The sequence below is a fragment of the Melozone crissalis genome, unplaced genomic scaffold (assembly GCF_028551555.1).
Source record: "Melozone crissalis strain CALT ecotype California unplaced genomic scaffold, PUWL_Pcris_2 ptg000042l_1, whole genome shotgun sequence".
Lineage (NCBI taxonomy): Eukaryota > Metazoa > Chordata > Aves > Passeriformes > Passerellidae > Melozone > Melozone crissalis.
Genome location: NW_026535820.1, coordinates 47,590,860 through 47,617,802, shown reverse-complemented (window position 1 = coordinate 47,617,802; position 26,943 = coordinate 47,590,860). Strand labels below are relative to the sequence as shown.

The 26,943-nt window shown below is 39.4% G+C and overlaps 1 protein-coding gene across 2 annotated transcripts in view; it reads left to right on the top strand.

Moving 5' to 3' along the window:
* CDH12 (cadherin 12) overlaps positions 1–26,943 on the top strand; it is a 529,539-nt gene that overhangs the window by 480,257 nt on the left and 22,339 nt on the right. For both annotated transcript variants that reach the window (XM_054284703.1, XM_054284702.1), the window contains one exon: positions 6,194–6,447. In XM_054284703.1, coding sequence (XP_054140678.1) covers positions 6,194–6,447 — 254 coding nt within the window. The remainder of the gene's footprint in view (positions 1–6,193; positions 6,448–26,943) is intronic.

The window sequence follows — 26,943 nt, the reverse complement described above, 5'->3', positions numbered from 1 at the left end:
ATTGATAAAAATGAAGCCTTCCTGGATTACCTTTATTTTTGGTGGAAAATACACTTGATGAGAAAAAAATTGCACAGAGAAAAAAATTGCAACTGTTCCTTTTCGCACACTAAGTGTGTTGACAGATGCAGAAGGCCATTCTCTGCTTCAGGGGTGCCATTCTCTGCTTTGGAAATTGGTAAGAGCAGCTACAGCTAGACAAGTTGCAGATCTTGGATAATCTGTTTTGGTTGCTCGTTTATTTTTTTGAGGTTTTTTTTTTTGCCATGATCCTATATAAATCTGATTGCTGCTACTCTTGTGCTAATTACATGTATTAAAAATGAAATGGCTTTTCTTATGTTCTGCTAAATAAACCATCCAAATGCCATCTAGCACCACTGTGTGGTTAGTACTGTAATTTTTTTTTCTCTCAAAATAAAAGATAAAGGAAAATAATATCCCTTAAAAAAAGGGAGGGAATCTTGGCTTAAGGGTAGTGCTGTATGCAGGTCTCTGCAGACAGTCAGAAATATTGCTATATTAGGAATAGAATTATCATTCCCTCCCTTGTCTACTATTGTTTAAAAAAGTGTTTACTGTATTTGGTATTTAGATAGCATCTTCTATTGTACCTGAATCTTCAGCAAACTACAGTGGGTATAAGCTATAAGAAACATGGTGACAGAAGGGGCCATCTCCTTCATGCCAGAGTATAGTGACCTCAGATGCATCAGTTCCAGGCAAGGGACTTATTTTGAAATCTTTAGTGAACAGGCACAAGAGTAAAGGAAAATAGAAGGTTCCAACCTTCTCTGAAAAGTTGTCACTAAATTTATTAAACCAAGGATGAGTTTATACAATAACCCCATTTTTGTGCAGAAGACTTTTAATTAGCTCAGCGTGTGCTAATCCAGAAACTGAGTAGGGTTCAGGCACTGAACTTGTTCTGCTTGAAGACATTGTTTTAGTAATTTGTGTAGTGTTTCATTGAAACCTCGGAAAACAGCTCTTTCTAAGCTCCACGTGTTGTGATCCTACACTGCTCCATTACCCTCGGTGAACTTCTCCACATGGTTCAGTGGAAATTCAGGGGACAAACACATCTTGTTTTCTGTAAGTTGTGCACCATGACTAAAACTTACTGATCAGATGGGAACGCTGTGGCCATGAAATCTCAGCATGCCATAGCATTGCACAGTGAGAAATAGTAACTTTAGTGATGATAAAATAGAAGAAATTGTGAGACAATGAAGAGAACCACAAGCTGCAGGAAAGTATTAGGAGTGTGTGCTTGCTTTTAACCTCAGAAGGCACTTTTTAGAAGCCTTTAATGCAGTCAGTAAATAGTGCTTTGACTGTGGGCTAAGTTCAGTTGTGTTGCCCGTGGGACAGCCCAAGTGCATAGCTCTGGGATGTTGCTGTAATGTAAGAGCAGTCTGAGAACACCTGTGCCACACAAGAGTGAGCATAAGGCAGACTCCCAATGTCCTTCAGTGAGAACTGTGTTAAAGCTACTCCTTGTTTTACTACCAAAACTGTACAGATTTCTCATCACACACCACCCCACCCATTCTTTCTCCAAAGGCAGGGAATTTCCTCTGCAAGTGTGAGCACAGGAACTGTCTGCCTGTAATCATAACTCGTGGGTTTGTGGGAGTGCAAATAGTGGTTGTGCACTTTGAGGATGAAGAGCAAGTGGTATTAAGTCCTTCAGTACAGGCAGAAAGTGGTGAGATGTGTGCAGATACAATCACAAAGAACAACAGGAAAAGTAAGGAAGAGGAGACCAGTCTTCGTAGTTTGTGGATAGAGCTGTTTGGTTTGGTTTCCCCTGGAAAAACAACACCTTCAAAAATGTGTGAGACACTTGAGAGCAGCAAACAACTGAACCCCTGACACTGGTCAGCTTCTCCCCTTCTCCAGATACAGATCAGACATATATTTTGTCCACTTGCCATCGAATCTCAAAATACTCACTACCGATCTCAGTTTTTACTGTGCTTTCTCAACTCTAACTAATGAATGCTCCTGGTTGATCTAGAGACTACTTTACAAAACCTGCTCTGTAATACCACTTATTTCCTTATGCTGTTTAGAATCCAGTGTAGAAGTCCAGTTACTGAAATTTAACTGCTCATCTGGAAGTTGTGTCAATGCACAACAAATTGCCTTGTGCCAATATTTAACAACATGCATAGGTGCTCAACCCATTCAAAGGGGAGATTGTTTCCAGCTTTTGAGGGCATCCCATATGACCCAGAGCTATTCTGCAATTGCACAATGCTAATATGAAGTCAAGCCTAAGTTATTATGCACTTTCTGTCAACCCACTCTTACTATCCATAACTATCCATATGTCCTGGGGCTTAAAATCTCATCCCAAAATACAGCTTTTCCACCATTTTAGGTGAAAGCCTCTATCAGAAACAATACTCTCTTATGTGAGAGAGTATTTCTTATGTGTGGAAATCTATGTGCAAAAAGCAGAAATTTCTGGAGTTTCCAGTCCTGTCTCTGTGAAGCAGAACAAACTGATGGGGTAATTCTTTTATCACCCTTGTTGTGCTTATCATTAGAATTCATTATATCTTTTGGATCATATTTTTTCTTTCAGTTTTTAAATTATTTCTCTCTTTCCCACTATAGCAGCATTTCTTAACTGCTGCCTTGAATGTGGAAAAGAGCAACATTTCAAAATACATTTATTTCTAATATAGACCTGTTTTTGTGCCGTCCTAGTCATACTAAATAAGTCCATTCATGGTGCTTACAGAGTTGCAAGGTAAAGTGATTTGTCAGTATGTATTTGATTTAGGGATTTGTAGAATGACTTTGCTGTGCACAGGTGTGTATATGCTGATAGCACTTTACTAGGCAACTATATAGAGCAGCTTGTAACCTCAACATAGGAAAAAGCAGATGAGGACAAGTTGAGGGGGCCCAATACATCTGTTCTGTCACTGGTACATAGGATATCAATTAGAAATACTCCAGTTATTGAACAGCTCACAGTTAATAAGGCATCACCTTACTATTGGCAAAAATACTGTTTTCTGCACCAAAAAAAAGGACAAAAGCCTTATTCAAATTTACCTTCTGCATGTAATTACTTTTATAGGAGAATTAAATATTTCTCTTGCTTATTAAAACAATATATGAAGTAATTTCATTAAAATCTGATTAATTGAAAAAAATTTTAAGAACCTTACAGGACTGGTTTGGAGTTTTTTGTATCATTCAAGAATTCTACTGTGTTTTTTTTCCTTAGCAGCATTCCAGATTCAAAATAAAAGTGGAACTGAGCACTCTCAGACAGCTATTATATAACAGTAAAACACAGTGATGGGGTTGGTTTTTAGTTTGTTTGTTGGGTTTGTTTGGTTTATTTTTTTGATTTAGTAACAAAAACAGGTATTATGTGGACCACTCATTTACTTGACAGATTTTAGTGATATCTACTAAAAATTAAAAATATAATAAAATGGTTTTTAAACATGTTTTAAACCAAAAATCAAAAACATCCAAAAAGTTTTGCCTGAGACCTATGCAGACATTCAATTCTACTGTTTTCAGGCAGACTCTTGACAATTCAGAGCAATGCCTGAATCTTAAACTGTCAATGCTATCTATATGACTCAACTGTTCAAATATGGGAAAACCAGACCAGATCGTAGCATGCAATCCCCATACACACAAGCCAATAAAACCATACTCTTGTTACATGATATATGTTGTATAAAATATTTTTCTATTTGAAATTAAGTCCTAGCTTTACCACTTGAAACACTTCCCAACTCTCCATACATTTCAGCTGTGGTTTAGCCTCACTTAGGCAAAAGGTTAATTTCTGCTATTTTGTGGGAGTCTGTCACTGATTTCCTTCTCTCATGATGGCTCATCACTTTCAGCCTGTCTCTTCTTATTTTGACTGCCATCTGTGCTTTGCACTGGCTGCATAACCTCTAACTATATTTATCATCGGACCCATAGAAGGACAGAAAGAGAGGAAGAGTTCCTCTGAGGTTTCAGTGGAAAAACATTATCCCTTCTTGGGATCACACTGTGGGACCACACTGTCTTTTTTAAAATATACATTACTATTTCCCCATAATGTTGGGGGTAGAAAAATAATGCAGCCATTTTCCTGCTCCCTGGGTACCTGTGCAGTGGAATATGGCAGTCTGAACTTACCAATGGACAGAAGAACTGTTTGAAATCTTCCTGCTTTCTGCTTCCCTTGCATCCCCTTGAAATGCTGTGACTGGGCACTGGCCATGCACCATGATCTGGTATAAGTGTTTGAAGAGTAATTTGGTGAAAGACAGCCTGCAAAGACTGCATGAATTATGGTTCTTTCCATTAATAATTCTCTTTGCAAATATACTGATGCACTACAGGAGCCAATCTGAAAAGTTTTAATGCAATTTTGGTGGTATGAAAGATACCTACAAGGTATTACCCAGAATTACTACCTATGTGGGAGCTTATATTTCTTAGTTTCTTTGTCTTAATAATTTATCTCTAGTTTAACCCCTGACTTTTTCTTCTCCAGACTAAGTCCTTAAACTTCATATTTCTTCTCTTATTATGTTTTTTGAAAATATGTTACCAATTGATATAAATATTTGCAAAAGAGTTGTCTTGGTTTTTTTTTTTTGGATTTTTTTTTTTTTTTGGGTAAAATTAATTTCACAACTGGGACATGAGATCTACCAGACTTAATTTTGTCTGTTTCTTCTCAGGCTCAGTTTCTTCTTCTTTCTGTCAGTCCAGATACAAAGGTACAGCACATACTGGCTTTTCTGGTAATTTTGTCTGTAGGAGGATGGTTGTGTTTGGTAGTGAATTACTTTCAAGTGTGATTATTTCTATGGCATTAAAATTTATATGGATAATTTTAAGTCCCCAGCTCAAAGAAAAAAAAAAGACTTAGCATCTAGTCTATTTAACTGACAAAGTCTTTTATAAGGATTTATAATCATTATGGTTCAGCTAATGCAAGTCAAGGTAACTCAATTGATTTTAATGGAGCTATTTCAATTTACACCAGTCATCTGGCCAATTATGTCCTCTTGTGACAAGGAGAGAAAACTGAAGAATTTAAATCTATCCTGGCTGTGACAACTGTCTGAAAACACTGGGGAAAAAAACCCAAACATTGAAATATTCTTGTTCATACACATGTGAACGTGTTCTTTTTTTGTTCATTCCCGATAGCAAATTTCCAGCTTAACAGCTATAGGCAGAGACCACTAGGTGCCAGTGTTACCCAGACATCAGGAAAAGGCTTTGTTAGAAACATTAAAAACAACATGAAAGTCAATTCAGAAAAACCCTTTAAATGAAAATAAAGCTTCTGCATCTTTTCAACTAAATAAGACCGTATTGAGGGTTTTGAGATGATTACTTTTCTAGAAGTAAAGGCACAAAATTGATATGCATTGACAGAAACCCACATCAAAACAACCTTATTTTGCAGGATACATTCTGTCAAAACCCCACATAACTACACAAAAGCTGCTGTGTCATCTTCAAGACCTTATGAATTACACCTAGGATCATAAGACAGAGCCAAAGTCTGCATTTTGCAAAGTACATGCAGATCAAACATATGGCATGAATAGCAGTTCACTGCAACGATCGACATTTTACAAGAAAACTTCTTTCAGATCAAATTAGAATTCACATTCCAAGTCATACCTGAAGTTTAGTTTGACTCATTAGTATATATCAGGTTTTCATTTGGGCTCATCTTCATCATCGTCATGGTCTTCTGAAAGCCTTTCCTGCTAAAAAAAAAACGGGAAATCTTCTATTTAAGGTGCTGGATCCACTAGAGACAGCTGATTGCCGGAGCATGGGAGCTGCAAATGCAAATCTCTGACTAACCTTCACTCAGCTCATTTGCAAGAGATGAATCTCGCTCATTTAACTTCAGACATCTACACTGTAACTGTTTACATCCATGCCAGTCATCCTGATTTTTTTGATGTAGAGAAGCAATAATTTCCTGACTGTGATTCATCTGGCCTATTTCAAAATTCACCTTAGCATAAGCTGAACCGCAAAACAAACTTAAATGATTGATTAGCTCAGGAGATGAGTTTTACACAAAAGGCATCTTAAGTTTTGTCAGATTAATCCAACCAAAGTGATTTTGCAATGCCTAATTTTTGGTAAATCTAATGTTTTGCTTCTGTTCTTTCTACAGCCGTTAGACTTTGAAACAAAGAAGGCATACACCTTTAAGGTGGAGGCCTCCAATCTCCATCTTGACCATCGATTTCACTCAGTGGGTCCATTCAAAGATACTGCCACCGTGAAGATAAATGTGTTGGACATGGATGAGCCTCCAGTGTTCAGCAAGCCCGTGTACACGATGGAAGTCTATGAGGATACACCTGTGGGGACCATTATAGGTGCAGTGACAGCACAAGACCTTGATGCTGGCAGCAGCTCAGTTAGGTAAGAGAGCTTTTCCTCCTTTAGTAACTCTGACAACCCAAAGTGTTGCTGACAGTTGGGTGCATGCACTGGCAAAGAACTTAGTATGAAGATATAAAATGTACCTAGTCTGTCACTGTAACAGGTAACTGGTGCTCTGAACAAAATATTGGAAGGAGGTACTCGTTTGGGTGAATTATCATGAATTGCTCACAGCTTCTTATCATACTAATCATTTAAGTTACCACACACTATGGCTTCAGAGATGGTGTGCTAAGACTAAGGAACAGCATGGAGCCTGGGTGTCACAACCCACTGGTAGAGGATGTGATATTTGCTGTAAATTCTCCTTCACTCTGAACAAAGACACATGTCAGGGAACTCTCATGCTATTATTGTACCATCACTTTGACTCACAAGGTGTTGGCTAACAAGCCCTTAAATTCTTAAATGTTCTTCCACAAGAGTGGTAACCCTTAATTTTGTACGATACACTTCAATAGGTTCTCAACTCCCACAACAAGCTCCTCAAACCGTGCTGGAGGATGCCACAACACACCTCCAGAGAGACTGAGGGGGCCCAATCCGTGACTTTTATAGTTAACCTGGTCCATACCTCTTATGTAAAGGAGATTTTTCACACTGTTTGGTTAGCACATGCATAGCCAGCATTTCTGCACGGAATGAGTTGGCGGGTGGAAGCTGTGAATGAGCCTCAAGGTGGAGCAGGATGTTGGGTGAGAACAGCTCAGCCCCACCTCTGCAGGATCCTCTCCTCTGATCACACCTTTCCTGTAGCAATGCTCAGAAAGTTTGAGACAAAATGTGCTTAGGTCTGGTTCTCCACACTGAGTCTTCCACAAATATATCTCCAAAGTACAGTAATGAGAAAGTTGTTTTTACTTGCTATGTCTATATGAGTTAGACTCCTATGAGTGATGGAACTGCCCCTTTCACCACTTACTCTCTACATCTTGCAAAGAACAAATGCTCTCATAAACAATCATCCCATGTGTCTTGGCTGAGGATATGGGGACATGATTGTGACCAACCTGGCTGTGTTCAGCACAAGGAAACTCCTGCCAGGCAAGCCTCTCATTTATTGCTATAGCTTATTTTAATGATATAAAAAGGAGGGGGAATCTGGTATACAAATGTAATATATTGATTTTGAGAACTTATTTACAGCCACATTAGAAAGATTAAAGTGAACCAGAGTCATAAGGAAGCTCCTTAAAGCCTAGACACAGTCTAAGATGTAGGCAGTTGTTAACACATATTTCCAGTACCAATTTGTGCTCGGCCTATCTGACTGCAGGAAACATTTTTATCCCCAGATTTTCATAACAAATATTAAAAACATAGTGTGTGTCATCAGTCTTTAAATATTAATGTTTATCAAATGGGACATTGACAGAACAGGAAAATGCCACTAGTATCTACTGAGTGCATGCATTTTCATGCATATTTGATTACAAATTGAATTTGGACTTTTAAAATCCATGTTTAACAATTATGTGTATTTTGCTCAGTACTTATATTCTCAAAAGATACAATAAGCATGTTAGTTGTAATCATATGCAAAAAATTTAACATATAACAGTGACTGTTTAGGTCCTGCTTTGTCAAGTCACTGTTAATTTTTGCCTAAAACTATTACTATTGCTGTTTGTTTCACTTTTTTTAATATAATCTTCATTTTTTTTAAATATAGAGATGCATTTGTCTTTGAGTCTGTGACACATTCCTTCTCTGACAAAGGATCAAAACCTTCACTAATAAAGACTCAAGTCTGAACCTTTTTCCCTGGTGGTAGCCTATGAAAATAGCCCCAGTGATGTCAATATTCTGTTTAAAACCATACTCTCTTGCAACCAGATAGAAAGTCTTTAATCACATTCTTGAGCAGTTTTTCATATGACAGTGGAATCATTTGGATGTATAACCACTCTTCAGTGAGTTTTTTGTTTCACAAATGCTCCTAGGAGACTCAAGTGCTTTTTACTCATTCTGTATTTGTATTTACTCATTTCAGTATTTTTGTATTTGTATTACACAAGAAAAATAATTGTCTCTCGATGGTTTGTCCACGTACTGTGTTCACTGGAATATTGAACCCTAAGCCATTTTATAATGTCCATGTCTATGTTTTTTAACCTTGAACTCACTACTTAAGTGTCCAAATGCCCATCTACATTAATACATTCAGTTAATACCCCTACATTTTATGCTCTTCCTGGTGACCCCTTACACCCACAAGCTGCGTAAGTCTTCCCAGGGTCAGGTTTATGAGTGGATTCAGCTGGTTCATGCCCACAGAAAAACATGAACTATGTCCCAGAATGTTCTGGTGTTGTTGAGTGGTGTGACTTTTGGGCACGTGTGCATCTACATGAGTTATGTTCAGAGTCATATCTTCTACCTGTGCAGCGATGTCCTGCCCCAATGCAGCAGCCCAGATGGGTTTGCCCCTGTGTTGCCAGTTAGTCTTCTTCCATTGCTGCAGCCACCACCACAGGACGTTGGACATCATCCAGGAGTCAGTGCAGAGGTAGAATACAGGCCTTGTTTCTTATTCAGAAATCTCTAGGGCTAGTTGGATGGCTTTCACTTCTGCAAAGAGACTCTTCTTCTCCCTCAGCAGCCATTGTGTAGGACTCCACACAGCAGCTTTCCACCTCCAATGGTTTCCTACCATGCAGAAAGATCCAGCAGTAAATAGAGCATGGCCTCTTTTGTTTTGGGACAACTTGTTATATGATGGTGCTTCTTGGGCACTTTGAGCCACCTTCCTCCATATGGTCATTGTGCAAAGGGCATCCTCTGGATCTTTAGGGACTGTCTTGGGGTGATTTTATAATGATTCTTTATTTCATAATTGTCTGCTTATGCCCAGTAACAGCTGGGGGTTTTTTTAATTTGCTTTTTTTCCCCCTTGAACTGTTTCTGATTTTTTTTCTTTTTTTTTTCTTTTTTTTTTTTTCCTTTTTTTTTCCTTTTTTTCTGGCCCATGTGGGGAGCTGGTGGGGAGGCCGCCCCAAACTTGAGACCTCAAAGCAGCTAAACCAACAGGAGAAAGGACACTTAAACCCACCAGCTTCTCCTTCTGCAAGGAAGAGACTAACATCAGAAAGATTCCAATCTATCCTGCCAAAGTAGCTACACTAACTCCTGTTTCTTCCCTGATACCATCTTTGCTTCATGGCTATGCTGTCTGGTGGGGGGTTGGGGTCAAGTTTTTAAAATTTCAGTATCTAGCATTTATTCAGTCCTTTTCTGTGCCTTGCAGGCACTTTTTTGGTTTTTTCTTTGTTAATAAACTGTTTCGGATTTTTTTTCACTTTGACCTGCTAGGATTTATTTCTCTTATTGGCAAGCAGGATTATCAAAGTCCTTTTCTTTAGAGAAAATGCTCATTCCAGGGCATTTTATCCTAAATTTTGTCCCTAAACCTAGACAAGGACATTATCACTTTTTACTGTACTATAAAGCACTTCCAGGACTTCTAATTCTCTCAAGTACTGGATATCTTCATCTGCAGTGATCCACCTTCCTGGGGAATTCACAAGGTCTTCCTTAAATGGATTTCATGCCCTCATGCTTTAGAGAGGCCATCTCTAGAGACTGTAAATTGCTCCTTCTTTTCCAATTCCTACTTCAATTTCCCCATCTCTAGCAAGGGATTTTAGCTGTTGTGGCCTCATGACCTTCTAATTGTTGACTGTCAGCCTTGTTATCCCAGCATCACCTGGCTGGCGACTGTAGTCTTTCTACAAATCTCAAAGTTCTGATGAGGTCAAGGAACAGGTAACTTCAGGTTCCTATTTGATTTGTCTCACTCCTTCAGATTTTTTTCTTGAATGACTAGCTTTTTCATCTGACCTCTCCTCTCCTGATTGTCCTCCTCGTCCTCCTTCCTTTCCTCTTCTTCCCTTTCTTACCAATTATATGGACCTGTAGCTTCCCTCATCTGTTATTTTGTTTTCACTACTGGTGCAAGTACTGTAGTGGCTGTGGTTTGAGGCCCTGTGTCAGATGTAGTGTCCTCAAATGCAGTTTGGGTTCCTGCCTCAACTACAGTCCTCTGTGAGGACTGAACAGTGGCACGGCACGCACAGGTCCAGCCCCAGCACAGGGCAGGGAGCTGCTGGCTTTCACTGGGGTGGGCAAGGCACCCTTCCATCACTGATGGAAAGGTCACTTAGCCAGGGTTGGTCACATTCAGGTGTAAAGTCACAGGCAACTGGAGGTAATAACCACCCTAGGAACCTGCCCAAATTCTTCCACACATCCTACCACCCAGGAACTGGATGCCTCAGGGCACATTTCAATATTTCCATATTTAAAGTTTGTTTTCTCTAACACCAGGATGACATCAGATTCCACAAATCCCATAGTGCGCCAATAGTATTCCTTAATACTATTAACAGTATTAAGCAGCTTAAATAAGGATGAGCAATGTCCATGGGAGCCTGTATTAGAAACCCATTCACATCAGTTTTGGGCAGGGAGAGGGAGATGTATTTCCTCATCATCCACAGAAGATAGCTCCCCCTGCATAACAAGGCTACCATGTCAGGGCAAAGCACAGAGCTATTGCTTGTGTTAACACATTCCCAGCAAACTCAGCAAAACAGAGAGATAAGGAGCACAGCTGACAAACCCCACGTCCCACAAAGGAGCTTGCTACTAGATAGCTGCTCTTACTATAGCATGCAATATGGATAGATAGATAGATAGATAGATAGACAGACAGACAATCAGACAGTCAGAGAGAGAGAGAGATAGAACTGCCTTTGTGTCTCTCCTTGGGCACTAAAAAGGACTGTGGTGGGTTGACCTTGGAGACATGCCACATGCCCACCAAGCCACTTTATCACTCCCTTTCCAGCTGGACGGGGAAAGAAAATAAGATGGATAAGGCAGTTTACTAAGGCAAAGAATGGAGCTTTGTGTATGCATAAGCGAAGAGAAAAAAAAAAGGTTTATTCTCCACTTCCCATCAGCAAGGGGTGTTCAGCAACTTCCCAGGATGCAGGACTTCAACACACATAGTGGTTTCTCTGGAAGGCAAAGATATTTACAATGACCAATGTTCCTCCTTTCCTTAGCTTTTATATCTGGGCTGATGTTATACAATATGGGCTATCCCTTTTGTTAATTTAATTGGCATAGTTGTGTCCCCTCCCAGGATTTTGGGAAATGTTGGAGACACTGAGTGGATGCTGTACCAGAGCTGTTCAACAGAAGACAAAACACTGGTGTGTTATCAACACCTTTCTAGGTACCAATGCAGAGCACAACACTGTGAAGTCTGCTATTGGAAAATGAATTCCATCTCAACCAGACCCAATACACCAATGTATAAGTATTCAATATTCTGTAAGTTTTATATGCTCTAAATAAAAAACAAACAAAGAAACAACAACAAAACAAGATCATAATTTAGAAAAGTGTGAGTTTGAAGGTGCTAAATGTGTTTGCAAGTCCTTATTGTATCTTAACCAATAACCTTATTGTATCTTATTGTATCCTTTTTTATCTTAACCTCTGCTGGATTCTCGGCTGTTTACATGGCCTGGAAAGGCCCAGGGTGGCCTTGGACAGCCCGCGCTTCAAAGGACGAGAAGGGACTTCAGATCTTTTCTCGGTCTCGGTGTTTATTAATTGTTTATCTAAAAGATTTTCTCTTGGCCCGACGGCGGTCTGCTCAGCAGTCAGCCATGAGCACACACTGAGAGCCCCTGGGGCGGTCACCTATCTTTATACTCGAAGTTACGTATACAATATTTATCATTTTTCCCCAATACCTTCTATCCTTATTAACCAGTGCACTTTTAGTAATAACCAATCCCAAAGTGCCAACATCACCACAGAAGATGGAGGCCAAGAAGAAGAAGAAGAAGAAGAAGAAGAACAGGACACGCCCCAATTCCTCCATCTTACTTCTTTAGACCCCCCTGTACAGAAATCTTAAACCTTGTGTTTCACTCTAACTAACTTATCCCTTCACCATTCACCCCAGTGAAATCCTCCCATCCTCATACAGATGTCGCCTCCTGTGTAGGATCAAAGTCCAGCCACCAGACACTTCTGGCAACTTTCCAGGACTCCCGAGCCCCCCAAGGGCGGTCTTGGTCACCCTGCACCTCAGTCCTGAGGGGCTGAGATCCCACAAACCTCTGTTAGCTGCTTAAAATCTAGATGAAACCATAGATCTAAAAAATGACTTCATAAATTTCATCATATTGCAAAAGAGTCCAAGAAACTTCTGAGTAAATATGCGCTCTAAACAAATGGGGAAAAGCAAGGCATGCTCTTTGAAGACACGGCCATACAAAGTACCAGATAGTACTGGTAGTACTACAACTACTGGTTGTAGTTTCTCCACAGATTCATTCATTTTCAGTGAAATGTTTTCCTGGAATGGTTTGCCCTAAGAAGTCCGTAACAGAAAAAAGAAATAGTCAACATTCTGTCAAACAATAAAGACTGGGATAAAATCTGCACTGCATGAAACAGAAGGCAAAACTCCAGAGAGCAATGCAAGCTAGAGCAGCTCACATGAAAAGAAACAATATTTGTTCCAGCAACTAAATCCATGTTATCAGACAAAAATTTTATATCTGCTATGTTAGACACATCAGGAAGGGGGAGATAACGACTAAGGATGAAAACCGGATTCAGCTGTTAAAGAAAATATTTTGCTGGAGGACATTGAAAATGGCGAAGGTTATATTATTTTTCTCTTTTCTTCTGTTACTGGTATCAAAATTTTAGACAAGTCAGAAAACTTAAAAGATTTGTTTTGTAGAAAGGTGTTTGCTAGAGATGTTGGAGTGCAAGGGCACAGAGCATACACTTAGAAATGAACAGGAAATTAAGCACAAGGAGAAAAAGAGCTGCAGGTATTCAACACCTGCAAGAGTAACTGGCTTTGCGGCTGTTTTGGAACATTACCCCAGTGCACCTAATTTTCAAACTGTGTTAAATCTGGAGCTTATGTGTCTCAAGTGATCTGTTTGTCTATTCCCATTTCATCCACAGTGCTTCAAGAAACATGTTAATATGAAGACCTATGTACATTTTGGCCATTAAAAATCCCAAAACACTTGCAAAAACAACTCTGATCTCATTTTCTTCTCAGACTCCTCTAGTTCATGACAGTTTGAAGATGACTGGGAGGAAAAAATGCTGCTGTCCTGTAATATTTTGCAAGGTCTGTAATTTGTAACTATGCAAGTTTTTGGTAAAGATCCTTGTACTTCTGGAACAAGGGGTTTAAGACTTCCTAAAAATGGCTGTTTTACATGTCCATACAGCATCAATGTTACAGACAAAGCTGTCTAAATAACAAGAAAGCAGAAAGGAAGGGCAAGACTGAATTACCTTCAGTACCTCCTCGTGAGCTCTGTCTAACAGTGTGTGAGAAGTTCAACTTTGCACTGACACGTCTGAAGTTGGCTGATTTCCATGAAGATGATCTTCCAGCATAAAGTATAATGGGATTATTGTCCCTGATGTGAATCCCAGACAACTCTAATTAACAATGGGTTTCATATTCTATGCCAAAACACTGTCCTTCAGGTCTTCTCTGTTTGACTCAGGAGTTTTGCCGTATGAACCAAAAGAACCAATCAAAGCAGGAAAGCTGCATTTTCTTGACTAAGTCCAGAGTCATGAAACTGAAATTTTAAAGTAAAAAGTCACGTGTACTATCCATAGGTCAGTCCTGTGCTCAGTATCTAGGGGATAAGACTGTATTCCCTGCATCTACTTTCAAAGGACAACCTTTTTTTTTTAACTAGTTCACAATAGACTTTTATGAATAGTTTCTGTTTTCCTAGAAAAAATACTTTGTCATGTTAAGGTCAAGAATATAAAGATTTCTTCCAGAATCCTAGAACACCATACCTTAATGTGCAAGCACCAAGAAGAATTAAAGTATGTAAGAGTTTCAATTTTCAGTCCCATAATTCTTCCAATCTTTTTGTGCTTGCATTTTTTGAATTTACTTATTCTTCGAAAAAAAAAAGGTCCCACCCTGTGACATTAAAATGTATCTTGCAGTTTCATACATATATAGAAAATCTGGGACATCTAGTTCCAGCACCTCAAGTGTCTTCATTTAATAACAGATTAAGTGACAGCCATTTTTCTGTGTAGGGTATCATGCTGGAGAGAAGCAAGTCAGTTTTGTACAGATAGATGTTGACACTCATGAATTTTGGTTCCTTTTCAGCTGCTCTGGTTGTTCTGCACACTTCTTGCTCTGTTACCTCCTGTCAGTTTCTGTTGCAATTTTAGCTATATTCCATCCTTTGCACACCCCACTTTCAAAACCTCTAGTCCAAGTTCTAATTTATCCAAACTATTTAATTAAAATCCTGCAGAACTACTTCTCAGTTTCTGCTGCAGATGCCTTGGTATGGTTTTCTGTCCTCCTACTAGCCCAGTGTTCTCTTATATCTCTTATGCTCTGTCTAATAGTGGTCTCCTACTCCAGTCTTTCTTTCTCCCACAGTTGGTTTCTGTATTTTTACAGCTGAACCATTTCCCATCAGCTTCATGGGAGTGCTGCTCTATCCTCTTCTTTTCTTCTGCTGAGGACAGATACCTTTTTTGGTCTCAGTGTCTTGATGTGTTTATTTCACTTTGTTCAGCTACTTTATCTTCTTTTGAAAACTACGGAGACCGTTTCCCTCCAACATTTTCTCTGAATCCCAAGGAATATCTTTAGCAATTATGTTTATTATCAACATGCTTCATGGGGTCAGTGGCTGGAGACAGGGACAACACACTAAACCTCCATGTGACAAACAGCCTCCAGTTTACTCCTCCAGCTCCTTTTATAGGAGCCCCAGTTACACATGTGATTGGTTGAGGCCTTAGCCCCATCCAGCTCTCTGGCCAGTGATACATCTGCGTTTAGAACTCGATGACAGTGCTGGGAGTCTCTGCATGGATTGAGTCCAACCTATCCTTGCTCACCCAGGGACTCCAATGCCACATCTCACCTTTTCAGTTATATTAAAAAGTGTAATTAATGAGCCTAGTTGAATAAGGCTTTTTCACTCAACAGCTAGTGATGTACCTCGTGTATCATTGGAGCTGTGATGCTCACATCCAGAAGCTGTCAGTAAAACTACCAACATTGCAATCTTTTTGGGTTGTATTTTACAGGCTTAATGCTTAAAAGTTACAAAATTACAACTTAACACTACAAACAATAATAATTCAACTCAAAACCATTTCAGTGATAACCATACATATTTCTGGCACTGATGTTCTCTAAATATTTGCCTCCTGGAGCTTGAGTAAGTTGATGGACTGACTGCCTCCCTATTGCCAATCTCTTGCCTCTGACAAGCCGCTGGCTTGCCAGGTCATGCTGTGATTTTTATTGAAAAACATGAGAATATGAGGATACTTAAGACCTTTGAGACGAGTGTATATCCACCCCTCTTTTCCCCTTTTCTTAGTTCTAATAAGCATAATAGGAGTACAACATGTACCTTAGAACAAAATCAATAAGGTGAAACTTACAATTGCTTATGTGCTTTACCATCACCCAGGGTCTGCCATTGCTGAGGGGTCTCTTTCTCCCAATGAGGACTTGGACAGCTTCTTCCAGAAGCCTCCATATTTATCTCAAAGGAAAGCTTTTGCAAAGCCAATTTAGCTAGCACAGAAATACCTGGTTTAGATAACTTTCCCTGCCAGACAAAGCCATAGCCTAGCCAGGGCTATGACTTAGCCTGGAAGGGTCTGATGGAACATCTTTCTCACCAGTTACGGCCACAGCTTGGCCAGAGCTGAGACTAGACTGGATGGGCTTCCCCATGACATCCTTAAAAGTAATCCCTCAGTTATATCCCACAGAATAGTTGGCTTTGTTGTTTAACTCTAGCTAAATTATGATATTATAAAAAAACTATAAAGAACTATAATTAAGTGCTTATATAAACAAATGTCTTTAAAAGTTATAAACAATTATAACTAATACACACACAGACAAATGTCACTATTTGCCCTCTCGTTACAAACAAACCCATTTAAAACTATAAACACACATAATCTTTAGTATTACAAAACAGAGATAGCAAAAGTGAAATCACTGCCATATGTTATATGTGTCAGTTTAACCTTAACATATGTAGATGTTGCAGTCTTCCCTTTTGAGGAAGGAGTTATTAAACTAGCTCAACCTTCTCTTTTATTTAGTATCAGCTTATTAGAGTATGTAGAAAGTATGTAGTATGATAGACCTTGGTAGATTTGAAGTAATAGTCGGCGTTTTTTGCAGATTTTTGTGTCTCTCCCTCACTACTTTTGCTGCCATACCTCTGCAGAGAAAGGTTCAGAGAGGCTGTAGCAGGGTCTAGGACCTGGCACCTTTATGCTAGTGGTGTTTCATTAGGGCTCTCCCCTGTAGGGCAACAGCAAGCAGGCACGGCCATCTGTAGCCATGATATTTTCTGAAAAATCCTTTCCTTAGGATTTTTCCTCCTGAGAAGCTGAGAGGCCTCAGGAACAAAATGTAAACAATGGTTATCTGCCGCTGTGGAATGCAACAGGTGGGTCTGTGATTGGTCTCATAGGGTTGTTTCAAATTAATGGCCAATCACAGCCCAGCTGGCTCGGACTCTCTGTCCAAGGCACAAGCCTTTGTTCTTCATTCTTAGCTAGCCTTCTGATGAAATCCTTTCTTCTATTCTTTTAGTATATTTTTAATATAATATATATAATAAAATAATAAATCAAGCCTTCTGAAGCATAGAGTCAGATCCTTTCTTCCCTCTTCCTTGGACCCCTGTGAACACTGTCACAGCCATCAGAGGCTGAATCGGGATGGAACCATACTTCCTGGAGACATGGCTATGCTCAGCACAGGTGTTTCTTTGGAGCAAGCTCATTAGGTCTCTGGAGGGGGCAGACCTGGCATTTCCGTGTGTTTCTTTGGAGCCAGCTCACTAGGTCTCAGGAGGGGGCAGTCCTGGCATTTCCATGGTGATGAGAGAGGTGGGCTGCTCCAGATTGCCACTGGCCTGTTGGGCCCCCTGCAGGGGCTTTTCCCGTGCCCTGACCGGTGTAGGAGAAAGTTTCCCAGGAGTACCTCCTTTCCCCCTGGAGTGGCAATTTTCTGCACAGTTGGGGTTTCTTCAGAGTGCTGTGTTGGCCTCTGGAGCTTTGTTGTTGGGTCACTGTTTGGGATGCTGGCGCTGGGGCTGCTGGTGTCTCGCTGAACCCACTGAGAGAGTGGCCTGCCTTTTGCTGCTGTGAGTTGGCTGTGCCATGTGGCTGTCACCACAAGGTTCAACTGGAAGGTTCAACTGTTACCACTCCCACAGTACTACGCTACCACCCACCTCTCCCCACCATTCTCTTGTAGGGGTTTTACCCCAGTTTTCTTGGAAAAAGGGGGGGAGCCCAGCCCCTCCTTCCCACCCTCCCACACGTGTGTGGTAAACCACCACCTACTGTGTTCATTATCCACGTGTTCCATGGGGTCAGATGTTGGAGACAGGGACAACACACATACCCCAAAGTTCCATGTGACAAACAGCCTCCAGCTTATTCCTCCAGCTCCTTTTATAGGAGCCCCAGTTGCACATGTGATTGGTGGTGCCTTAGCTCATCCAGCTCTCTGGCCAGTGCTACATCTGCATTGAGAACTGGATAACATTGGCTGAGAGTCCCTGTGTAGATGGAATCCAACCTATCCTTGCTCACCCAGGGACTCCAATGCCACATTTAGCAGACAAATCTGCTCTTTCCTCACTATCCTCTCCTTCCCATTCTCATTTGGCTCACTGAACACCAAGCTACCATAAATCAACAAGATCTCCATCTACCTACTTTCCAGCAATGCTGGGTATGATATAGGGCAATTAACTCCTACTTCTGGATCCCACTGCTCCCCACTTTCTGACTCTTCCTTTGTTCTGTTTTCTAGATCCCAACCTTCATGAACTCAAGCAATCACATCCTTTGCTCCACCGCCCTTTTCCTGTAAGATTTTTCCCCTATGGTTCCATGTACTGCTCTGTCATTCTCTAGGTTTGAATGGCCTGTCTTCCTCCCCAGCAACTGGGTTGTTTTAAGGAACTGCACAAAAAAGTGACTTCTCTTGAAACAGAAGGCAGAAAAAGTCTTTATCTTCTGTGTAAAAATTGTTCATCAAAAGGAACTGATTTCTAGCAGCACAGTCTCTACACCTGAAACAAAGTGTGAATAACAAATGATTGTGTCAATCCTCTTCATGGTAGTTTAAATTATTACATTTCATTTTACATTTGCGATGGATTAGGTGCATGCAGACAATTGTCACAGCTCAGCTGGTATCAGTTGTATGTGGCTCAGTTGTATCAATTCAGGTCTGTGGTACCTTGATTCAGTGATTGGCTTGGAGCTACTACGAGGAGAAACTACCAAAAAGGTGTGAATTTGTCTTAACCTTAATCTTAAATCTATCTACTCAAGGCTGCAGCGATCACACATGATCAGTGGGGAAGGTAAATGTAGTCACTCATTAGCCCTCTGTGATGCTGCAGCAGGTTCACTGGAAGCAGATGGAGTTGTGCGTTAAAAATCCTTCTTTGAAATTTTGGGACACATGCAGACTGACATTTTGATCTGTGTGGGTTTTCTCGAGACTGGCAGCAACACGGAGCAAAGGTAAGTACTTTTTGGCACAAGTCAGAAAGACTGTACTAGTGAAAAAAAAGACTTTGCCAAATAACAGACTGGTTGGATTCATTTGACTTGTATAAATTTTCATAGATCAACTCCTGGATGCACTTGAAGTGTGAAATATTACTTCCTAAGTCCAGCAAGTCAAAAGCAACTGAAAACAAAGTCTAAAACTGAGAGAGGCCAGCAACCTTTATTTACAGGCAGTCATTCATCAACTTACTGAAGCTTGTGAAAAACAGCAAGTGATCTTCTGTTGGCATATACAGTCATATTACGCTATGAAATGTCACTCAGGAGACTGAACTGAAATAGATGTGTAGACCCAAGAAGTTTATGGACTACAGCTCTCAGTGGCCTGTTTGTGAAAGAAGTGGATGCTGAAAATAAAGAAGTATGCATTCAGATCCAAGGGAAAGAACAACTTGACAAGGAAAGCTTTTCAATTAATTGAGAACAGCTAAGTAGCCAAAGTGAAGGGAAAGGCACAATATGATCATAATAGTTCATAATAGTTTCTGGTTTATTTCACAGCACTTGTACCACCTGGTGATGTGATTTTGAAAAGCCAGTTCTTATCCCAGAGGCACAAACTGTAATTTTACCTCAAATAATAGTCTTCCTGATTTTTCATCAAGAACTGTTATTTCAAATTTCTTCAGGGACAGATTTCTCAAGGATTCTAGAAAGCAATTGTGAGAATAAAACAGCTTTAATGGCTACAGCCATTATCAAATCACCTCAATTGGCTTGATAGGGCTTGACAGAGAATTATGAGGGCTAAGGAATCAAAACTATGTCTAAGAAAAACCTATGTGCTACAGGGAAGTGTGTTAGTTGGTAATCTGCACTTTGGTACACCAAGTCGACCATGAAGCTATCTCATTAGTATAGAATAAGAAATAAGCTTCCCAATATTTTTCATTTAAGGTCTTTCATCCACAAGGATAACTGAAGCCTGGTCAGATTCCAAGTCTTTTCCTTCTGAATTTTTCCTTTAGGTCTGTTTGTAAGCATTGGCCATACTTTCCTCTCCTAAAATACTCAAAGTTTATTATTATGTTTAAATAGCTATTGCATACAGAGTTTCTTATATATTCTGCACTTTGTTTATTGTTTGCAGTTTAAGTAATAAAGTTTAAAGAACAGGGTTTTTGAGAGTTTTACACTTTTTGAGATCTCTGTGTTTTGAAGTTTCAGTCATATTCTGACTGTAGATACAAACAGATCTCAGATATTTCTACTTTTACTGTCTCTTAATTCTGGGCTTCTCAGTGCAAGAAAGACAGGGACATACTGCAGGGAATCCAGTAAAAGAAGGTGATGAAGGAACTGGACTATTCTTTCTGTGAGGAAAGGCTGAGAGAGCTGGGAATGTTCAGTCCAGGGAAGAGAAGTCTCGAGAGGGTCTTAACAGTTATAAAAGCACTTAGTGCACATAGGAGCACTGGAAAGGTGGGCGCAAAGAGGATGGAGGCAACTTCTTCTCAGTGGTGTTCAGAGTCAGGAAAAGAGGCAGTGGGCACAAAGTGAAGCACAGGTTTCCTCTGTATATCAGGAACAGGAAACACTTCTTGCTGTGAGGTTGACCAAGCACTGACACAGATTGCCCAAGAAGGTGGTGGAGTGTCTGTGGAGATATTAAAAAAAAAAACCAAAAAAACTGTAGGAGTTGGTCCTGGGTGAATGGCTCTTGGTGTCCCTGCTTGAAATGAGGGCTTGGACCAGATGACCTCTAGAGGTCCAACCTCCACCCTTCTCTGATTCTGTGGCATCCATTTTTAATAAGCTGGAACAGAATCTGTGGAAAATAAAGGCAGAGAATTATTTATGATGGCTAAAAAACTGCTGTCAGCATTCATTGAAATAGTAAGAATACGGAGCTATAACAACAGATTATTTTAGAAAATAAATCTGAAAATATTGTGAAGGAAACACAGTACAGAAATTCAGCCCCGATAGGAGGAGAGAGGAACCAATTTTAGAAGTAAATGATGAAACCTGATGTTGCTCAGGTCAGACCATCAGCATGCAAACGGGAGCAAGGAGATGCTTATCCAGCAACTTTTGCCTGGCGTCCTCATGAAATTTATAAAACCTTTGAAAAGGTTACTTCATACTTACACTGACCTCTGTAGATTCTGCATTCCTTGATATATCAGAGGCTTGGGGAGGAGAAAGAGGAAAATGCAGCAGCTCTGCAGTATCAGAGTTGTTCTGTATAATCTCTTTTTTTATAAGCACTTCACCAAATCAGCTTCAAAGCAGCACAAAGAAGCCTCCAGTTCTTGATTTCATTGTTTCCCCTTGCAGATCCAGCTGAAAATCTGAGTCCCAAGTGATGATCTAAGCAAGCAATAAATCTTTTACTGTGTGCTGCAGTTTTCTCTAGAGTCAGCATGGTTATTTTATTTGCTTTTCCTTTTATTATCCCAGCATCAGCATTTTACTTCAGCTTTTTAAATGGATAAAAATATAAGATATTTGTTCAGTTTTTGGTTCCCAAAGATATAGAACAGAGCTAATATTTATGTATTTACATGATGCAAAAGAAAACAATCAAAGATTATTTATACTGGATATATGCCAGTGGGCCAGCTCTCCTATATTGTATTTATGATATTTAATGCCTTAGCACTTTATCAGAAGACAAAGCATTCCAGGCCAGGCATGGGAACAGCAGCCCAGGAAGCGCCTCTGTCTTATCCTTTGGGGTTTATGTCAGATGCACCCAAGTGCAAAATAAAGTGTAGGTGTCTACTGAGGCTGACTATCTGATGGAGTCACAGCATCTGCTTTAACCCTCTCAACTTTCTTAAGGGTTGGAGGTATTCATTCAGGTTTATTTGCTCCATCTTTCTATACTCACTCTGTCCATTAGTAGAGATACTCATACACATCCAGTCATTCCAGCATGCTCTTTCCCCACCTAAAACCAGCCAAGCATGAGCCCTTGTCTTCTTCACCAAGCATGAGATGTGGCCCCTGGTACCTGGGTACCTTTGTGGATGCAGGGTGTGGGTTGTCCTGCTATGGGCTGGATGAAAGGGGACAGAACAGACCATGGGCAGCAGGGCAAAGGGCAAATGCACACCTTTCAAAATCAGGGTAAAATGTTGTTCAGGGTCTATAATGTGTGTTGCTGGTATAGAAAGTGCTCTACTGCTTTCCCACAGTAGCAGGATTGACTGCTAAACCAGGAGTGAGGGTGTTAAGTCCAACATGTCTTCTACTGATGCTCACAGTCCAAAAACTGAGACTTAATTAAATTGCAGGACAAAGCTTTCCCTCTGCCTGGCTGTCTTGCAGTTCTGCCTGCTCAATGAAGCAGGAAAAATGATGTTGAGACTGAATGAAAACAATGCATTTTCCAAATGACAACAGCTTTTGATAAGATACTCAGCTGGTAATGAGAAATGCAGAGCAGACAGTGGAGCTGACTGGAGGGTCAGATAAGCAAATGAACAAAACCTTTTAAAGGCAGAAGGAAGAGAAATCACAGGAAGTTGTGGACAGGCAGAATTGCCAGTTTGAAAGGGTTGATAACAGAACTGCCTCACATTTTAATTCCTATATTACCTACCATGTTTTACTAAAATTCCTATGTAATATTTATAAGGCTTATGAAAAGTTTAACAGCTTCCTTCGCTTCACTCTGACCCATCATTAGTTTGGCTGTCTGCAGCCACTGCTTTTCTGTCAATTAATTTGGCATAATGGTTGATCTTCTCCAAAGGAGAAAAATGTAATTTATTTGCGGTGATGCTACTCATTCCAGACCAAGTAAGATACTGACTCCTAACATCACTAAACCTTCTACCTCCTGATTAAAATCACAGAAGTAGGGAGCCGTGTCTAACGACTGTGAACTCAATCAAGTAATATGCCAAATACTCAAACTGTTTTTTTTCTTGTGGGAGATCAAGTGTTACATGTAAGACATGCAAATGATAAGCATGGAACAATGACAGGAAGCATTCATACCTTTGCCCAGGGTGTAACAATCTCTTTGTCCTTCTCTTAAACATCACCACCACCTCATGGGCTGTAGACAACACTCATTGTGGGGAGGCTGAAGTACAGATCACAGGACAGCATTCTGAGAAATTACACTGCTGAACTCCTTTGGAAGGGGATACAGAGGCAGAACTTATTTAGGCTTCTGTCAAACTAATTCCAGAATTATCTGGTTTATAAGCCAAAATATTTTAACTAATGCAAACTATCCTTCCTAAAAGACAAGATACATTACTGCACTGGGATCTTCAAAAGCACTTAGGCTGGACTATCACAAAAGCTTTTCCTCAGTGTATTGTACATTTGAAAATCTCTGCAAAATCATGTAGGATTATGGCTTTTTGTGTGAAATGCTGAATGAAAAACATAGTTAAACTGACAGAAATATTTTAGTATGTCAGTAAACTTGAGGGTGCATTTTTTTTAGGTGTGTCAAGCGTGATGTTCTATAAAGACAATTCTGCCACTTCTACAGCATCAAACACACAGGCATCTCTAGTTTTGGACACCCTAGAACAAAGTAATGCCTCTGAAAATGTTCAGTGTATGCTCCCCTTGTTGGTTTTGTGTTATTATATGACAGTAAAGTCGACCAACCACATTGGCTGCTCATTTTTGGTTGCATTTTATTATGCAAACTTAGCATCACACCTCAGGTGGTTTTTGACATAAGTTCTGCAAGCACAGCTGAGCAATGACCCATTTGTGACACTGGATAAGTCACAAAGCAGCTGAAACCAAAATACATTTTTACGAACTCTCCCTTTTCGTTTGAAAAGGAAATTGCATTTGAGAGAACACCAGGATAATGCTGATTCAAAGCAGGAAGGGAGGTCAGGATAGGACATAGCTACTTAACCTGGAACAGCAGCAGAATCCTTCTGTGACTCTGCTGATTCCACATTTCAGATAGAACTGGGTTTTCTCCATTGATGACTTTTTGTTTATTTGTTTGCTTGCTTGTTTATTATTATTTATCCTCCATTTCTAGTTTTCCTTCTAAAAAAAAAGAACAAAACCAATGTATTTGAGACTGTTATGTATTGGCATGGGTAGGGGGTTTCTTCTGTGATCTACTTGGTGTCCATGAGATTACTGAAGGGATATGATGAAGGGATATGATCTGACAGCTGACCATTCCAAGTTTCGTTTGCTTGGATCTCTGATGCCTCAGCGGTGTTCTGAAGATATTCTGCAAAGGTACAGAAAATTTCTGCTGCCATTAAGGGAGATGGCTTAATAAATTATTTAAAACATATAAACAAAAATAATACCCCACAACCTAGTGGAACAGCATCTGCTACATAAGAACCAACTCAAGACAGGTATGAATATATCAGATCATGGTTTTATGTGAAAATAGGTAAATTTGATTGCATTTACTTCCTTCAAGCAGAATATCACAATATTAAACCCAGAGTATTAAAACTGGGAGTTCTGCAAAAGACAAGTCCTATCTATTTTCATTATACTAAGAAATTTATTTCTTAGAATATTTTATATTAACAGAGTCTTTGTAAGGATATAAGAAGTAAGTATATAACAAGTTTTATATAACAAGTACTTTTTTATAACAAGCACTTTAATTTTTTAAAATATCTAATATTTTACATATATAATAGTGTGCATGCCTACAACAAAACAGCTATTGGTTTGTATAGTGTAAAGGGCAGTGTAAATTATTGCAGTTGTATTGCAATTGTATTAGTGCAGGACAACATGAATGATATGCAAACCTGCCTGCTACTGTCGAGCAAGTAGTACATGACATTTCACTTCATACTACCATACTACAGAGGAGAAAAAATATTCTTTAGCATTTCTGCTCCTGTAACACTGTGTGAAACAACATTTTCAAGTTAATAGAAAACCACAAGAAACTGAGTCTAGGGTAATTTTTAAGTCAAAAGGAGATATGGAAAAGAAACTAAATTAATATAATTCTGAGTCAAGTGCTGTAGCCCTGAGAAAGACTGGTAATTTTACAATCCTATTTAGTCATAAATACTCAGATGACTGTATCATTTAGCATAAGAAAATAAAATGTTTTGTTAAATTTATTTAGACCTGTTTGAACGCAATGACTTTCTTAGGTATGCATGGGTTACAGCAACAAGAGGAAATCTGTCGTTGTTGAGAGTTTCCAGAGCAGAGAAATGCCTGGCAGGCCGTGCTGATGAATTCTTGCAGCTGATGAGTGTCTGTGCCCTTGTGATGCAGGAGCTCACACAGAGCATCTGACTCCTCCAGCAACCCTTTGTTCAATGGCTGGCTGGGACTCTGAGAGCAGGGACTGATGGACTTTTGTACCTTTTTTTTCCAATTAAAAAAAGCTGCTCAGCAATTGGAAAATCTTATGCTGGAGTATTTGATTCAATATTTTTACACTGGGGACTCATTTTGAAAATTCTTGATTGCACGTCTAGCAAAATCTTTGAAATCACTCCTCTGTGTTAAGTGGACTGGAAGATACTTCCAGTAATCGGAAGAAGAGTTTAGCACTTACTTTTGTGAAGAGCAATAAAGTTCTAACTTAGATTTTCTCATATTTATGCATGTAACTATGATAATAAGATATGTTTGAGTTTTACACAATAATAACTGAGTGAATGGATTTAGAGTTGCAGGAAGTAAATTTTAGTGGCAAGATGGGATTTTGGAGGACACATAGCTTGTATCCTTCAACACATTTAATTCTCCAGCTTTTTAAATTCTTTCATGCTTGACTTGAAGACTAAATTTCTTGTTTCTCATTGTTGGAGTGATTTACCTGTTTTCCTACATTTTATTAACAACAATCTTAAAAAGACCTGAAAAGTATTGTTATACTTTAAAATATTTGCAACTGCACCTTATGATGAGTATGATTGGTATGATGATAGTTTCCTATTTAGCAGAGCTTAAAATTACAGAGACTATAAGGATTACCATTCCACCTTTCTAGAAATTTCCTTTACTCCACATTGTGTGTGTTACATTGCCCAGCTTGCCTTTTTAGTACCAAGTGACAGCATTTCTGTCATTCTTCTGGTGTGCAGCATATGTACATCACTGACAGAAAGATTTTGCTACAACACATAATTTTTCCCTTCTGAGTTTTGGCCCTTCACTTCTCTGTGTCGAAACAAAATCCTACCCTTCCCTTTTCGCTGTTGAAGCTCTTCAGTTACCTGCAGGCTGTTATCCTGTCGCCCTATTTTCATCTCTTATCCATGCTAAGCATATGTTAGTTCTTTTAATCTTTCCTTAGAACTTGGAAATTCCTAGACCCATGACAGTTTTTCTTGCTTTTCTGTGAGCTTTCTATATTTTTATATTTATCTATTGACTTAACGACCAAGACAAAATTGTATTTTGTCATATTCTCAACATCCAGTTATATGCAGAGATCTAATAATTTCAAGCCACAGCACATGATCATTCTACTAATGAAAATTCCTTTGGGCTTTCAGGTAGTCTCATCACACCTAGAATCTCATTTGTATTCTTCCAGTCTCTCCTCCCTTTTGCCATTCCTGATTTAATGCTTCTTTCATCTATTTAATTATATATGTATTGGAAATACAAAAAATCGTAACTAATCAAAATACCCAACTGAATTCTCTTAGCTTTCATTTATGTTCCCAATGTTTTTAGGCTACTGCTTATTATTTCTGATATGATGGGTGGTATTTATACATCCCAAGTTTTCATAGACCCTGAATTTCTTTTAGTTGCAGTTTAATATTTAAATAAAATTTAAAGTGAATGCCGTTTAAACAATTTAAGGTCATATACACAAATAGTAATCTATCACATTACAGAAAA